Source organism: Colobus angolensis, unplaced genomic scaffold, assembly GCF_000951035.1.
Source record: "Colobus angolensis palliatus isolate OR3802 unplaced genomic scaffold, Cang.pa_1.0 Scaffold8, whole genome shotgun sequence".
Classification (NCBI taxonomy): domain Eukaryota; kingdom Metazoa; phylum Chordata; class Mammalia; order Primates; family Cercopithecidae; genus Colobus; species Colobus angolensis.
This window is the reverse complement of record NW_012121820.1, coordinates 16,755,700-16,759,991: the sequence shown is the minus strand read 5'-3', so window position 1 is coordinate 16,759,991 and position 4,292 is coordinate 16,755,700. Positions and strand designations below refer to the sequence as shown.

The 4,292-nt window shown below is 41.2% G+C and overlaps 1 protein-coding gene across 1 annotated transcript in view; it reads right to left on the bottom strand.

Moving 5' to 3' along the window:
- Positions 1-4,292, bottom strand: part of RBL1 (retinoblastoma-like 1) — a 111,118-nt gene that overhangs the window by 62,811 nt on the left and 44,015 nt on the right. The window contains exons 10-11 of the mRNA XM_011929212.1: positions 655-767; positions 60-163 (exon numbers count right to left, since the gene is read on the bottom strand). Coding sequence (XP_011784602.1) covers positions 60-163; positions 655-767 — 217 coding nt within the window. The remainder of the gene's footprint in view (positions 1-59; positions 164-654; positions 768-4,292) is intronic.

Below are 4,292 nucleotides of genomic sequence, written 5' to 3'. Positions count from 1 at the left end.
TTGCTTCCAGGCTACGACTTTTGGACCTTGCCAGTAGCGCAGAGAGTGGATTTACTTACTGACATGTCCATTCCATGAAGTCTTCGTGTTTCCTGAACCATTACGGTCTCTAGTATTTTATAATACAAAATTTCTGCCAGCTTTAGTCTGTTTACAGCAAAGTCTATTGGGGAAATACAGAGAAAATATGTGTTAATGAACTTTAGTTGTTAAAGACTGAAAAGCAAATATTATACATAAACTTAAATCTGATACATTAAGAATAGCAGGGCAGCCCGGGAGTGGTGGCTCACACCTGTAATCCTAGCACTTTGGGAGGCCTAGGAGAGCAGATCACCTGGGGTCTGGAGTCAGAGACCAGCCTGACCAACACGGTGAAACTCCGTTTCTACTAAAAATACAAAATTAGCCAGTGTGGTGGTGGGTGCCTGTAATAGCAGCTACTTGGGAGGCTGAGGCAGGAGAATCGCTTGAACCTGGGAGAAGGAGGTTGCAGTGAGTTGAGATCGCGTCACTGCACTCCAGCCTGGGCAACTCGGTCTCAAAAAAAAAAGAAAGAAATAAGAATAAGGGAAGAGGAAAACACTTGAATTTCTAATTTTGGGGGGATTACTTATTTTCAATGCTATGCCAACTTTAGTTTTCTTTTCTTACCTATGTGAGATCCTGGCTGTTCATCTGTTGATTGAGTATAGTGTTGGCAGAAAGTCTCTCCCATTCCTTTTAGTATTTTCATAATGTTTTCCATAGGATTACGCACACAAGATCTACAAAATACAAGAGGAACCTAATTATAAAAACAAACAAACAAACAAAAAAACAACTCTACACCAGAGTATTAACATGCCTTCTTTTTTTTTGTTTTTTTGAGACAGGGTCTCGCTCTGTTGCCCAGGCTGGAGTGCAGTGGTGCGATCTCAGCTCACTGTAACCTCTGCCTCCTGGGTTCAAGCGATTCTCCCATCTCAACCTCCCAAGTAGCTGTGATTACAGGCACATGCCACCACACCTGGCTAATTTTTGTAGTTTTAGTAAAGATGGGTTTCACCATGTTGCCCAGACTGGTCTAGATTTCCTGACCTTGTGATTCACCCACCTCAGCCTCCCAAAATGCTGGGATAACAGGTGTGAGCCACCATGCCCAGCCAACATGCCTTCTTTCAAGAATTGGTTTTTAGCAGCCAAAGTTGTATTCTCAGTTGGAAATCTACATATATAAACAAAGCTTTATATGATAAAATATTTTAACATGTAAATTACATAATAAAAATACAGATTGTATACACATGTAATATAACTTTGCTGCTCTAAGTTTGACTATACTATGTACCTTATATGAGTGGAATCATGTAGTATTTTGTCTTTTTCTAACTTAAGTGAAGTTAGATTGACTAACTTCACTTAACATAATGTACTAAAGGTTCATCCATGCAAATGGCAGGATTTCCTTCTTTTATAAGGCTGAATAATATTCCATCTCATATCTATATCTGTATCTATATATATATACACACACACACACACACACACACAAATTCACATACAGCATTTTCTTTCTCTATCAATGGACACTTAAGGTGTTTCCACATCTTGGTTATTGGGAATAATGCTGCAGTGAACATGATGTGCAAATATCCCTTTGAGAGGCTGTTTTTAATTCTTTTGGATGTATACCCAGAAGTGGTATTGCTGAGTCATATGGTACTTCTATTTTTAATTTTTTGAGGAACCTCCATACTGTTTTCCATAGCGGCTGCACCACTTTACAATTCTACCAACAGTGTGTAAGGGCTCCTATTTCTCCACATCCTTACCAACACCTGCTATTTTGGGTTTTTTGGGGTGATGAGTGGGAAGTGGCTATGCTGATATGTGAGGTATTATCTCATTGTGATTCTGATTTGCAACTCCCTGATAAGTGATATCAGATATTTTTTTCATATGCTTTTGGCCAGTTGCATATATTCTTTGGAGAAATATCTACTCAATCCTTTACACAATTTTTAAATTATTTGTTGTTCTTGAGTTTTATGAGTTCTTTACATATTCTGAGTATGAACCCCTTATCTAATATACGGTTTACAATTACTTTTCCCATTCCATAGGTTGTTTTTTTACTCTGTTGATTGTTTTCTTTGCTATGTTAAAGCTTTCAGGTTTGAGGCTGGGTGTGGTGGCTCACAACTATATTCCCAGCACTTCAGGAGGCCAAGGTGGGCGGGTCACTTGAGGCCAGGAGTTGGAGACCAGCCTGGCCAACATGGTGAAACCCTGTCTCTACTAAAAATACAAAAATTGGCCAGGCCTGGTGGCTAACACCTGTTGTAATCCCAGCACTTTTGGAGGCCAAGGTGGTGGATTATTTGAGGTCAGCAGTTCAAGACCAGCCTGACCAACACGGTAAAACCCCATCTCTACTAAATACAAAAAATTAGCCAGGCGTAGTGGTGCATGCCTGTCATCCAGCTATTTGGGAGGCTGAGACAGAAGAATCAATTGAACCCGGGAGGTGGAGGTTGCAGTGAGCTGAGATCGAGCTATTGCACTCCAGCCTGGGCAATAAGAGCAAAACTCTCAAAAAAAAACAAAAACAAAACAAAAAAAAGTTGGGCGTGGTGGCTTATGCCTATAATCCCAGCACTTTGGGAGGCCGAGGCAGGCGGATCATGAGGTCAGGAGATCGAGAACATCCTGGTCAAGATGGTGAAACCCCATCTCTACTAAAAATACAAAAATTAGCTGGGCATAGTCGCAGGCGCCTGTAGTCCCAGCTACTTGGAGGCTGAGGCAGGAGAATTGCTTGAACCTGGGAGGTAGAGTTTGCAGTGAGCCAAGATCACGTCATTGCATTCCAGCCTGGTGACAGAGCAAGACTACGTCTCAAAACAAACAAATAAACACAGGCCACAATGGCTAGGTTTTATTTATTTTGTTTTTTGTAAAGATGAGGTCTTGCTTTGTTGCCCGGGCTAGTCTCAAACTGCTGAGCTCAAGCAAAACACCCACCCTGGCCTCTCAAAGTCCTGGGATTACAGATATGTGCCATTGCACCTGGCCTCTAATATAGATATCTTAACAATATTAAGTCTTCCAGTCCACAAACACAGATGTCTTTCCTTTTTTTTTTTTTGAGATAGGGTCTCACTCTGTTGCCCAGGTTAGAGTACAATGGTGTGATCATGGCTGAGCTCAAGCAACTCTCCCATCTCAGCCTCCCAAGTAGCTGGAATGCATATCACCATGACTAATTTCTCAATTTTTTCTGTAGAGACAGGGTCCCATCATGTTGCTCAGGCTGGTCTTAAACTCCTGGGCTCAACTGCTCCTCTTGCCTCAGCCTCCCAAAGTGCTGCAATTACAGGCATGAGCCACAACACCCAGTGTTTCCATTTGTGTCTAGACTTTTTTTCTTTTGCATTCTGTACTTCCTTCTTTTCCCTTATTGACATATTTGTATAGTTGCTTTGTCACTGCTTTTCAACCTATTCATGTTTGAACAGTAGTTCAATCCAGATTTATTTACTCAAATGATATGGAAGGTAGATCCATGACAGTCTTCCTACCTTACCGGCAGTATGCTTTTCTTCTGAGCTATTTCTGAGGCTGGAGATTGTTTTGTACACTTTCTTGTATCCTGAAGGTTTGAGGAATGTGGGAGAGCTCAGCTATGTTCAGCCTTTCTTGGAGAACTAGGGTTTTGCTTTGTCTTCTGAGATTTAGTTAAATAATCCCATTCCAGGGTTCACTATTCCTAGTCAGGGACGTCTAGTTATATGAGGATCTCTCCCCCATATCATCAAGGAATGCTGGAAAATGGCAGCCCTTGGCAATTGTTTATATTTCTGCTGGGATCCTGGTGGTGGTACATATAAACTTTTCACTTGGGGAGATTTGTATGACTTTTTATCTGTCTGCCTGCTCCCCCATTTGTTTCTCTCCAAATCTGAAGTATTGATGAGAATTCTCAAGATCTATCACTATACCCTCTTTCTCCAACACTGCTTAGCGATAGGGATACCAGAATCATCAATTTTCTTTTTCATCTCTACTTTGGAAATTTATGTCATGAAATCATCTCTCTCTCTTCATTTGGTTGCCACTGATAAATATTTTGCTGGTTTTTACTATTCTCTTATTTTATTAGGTATTAGGAAAGAAGGTTCTCTGATCTGGCCTCATTCTACCATCTTTACCAGGAATCATGCTTCCTCAAAAAAGAAAAAAAGGCCGGGTGCAGTGGCTCAAGCCTGTAATCCCAGCACTTTGGGAGGCCGAGACGGGCAGATCACGAG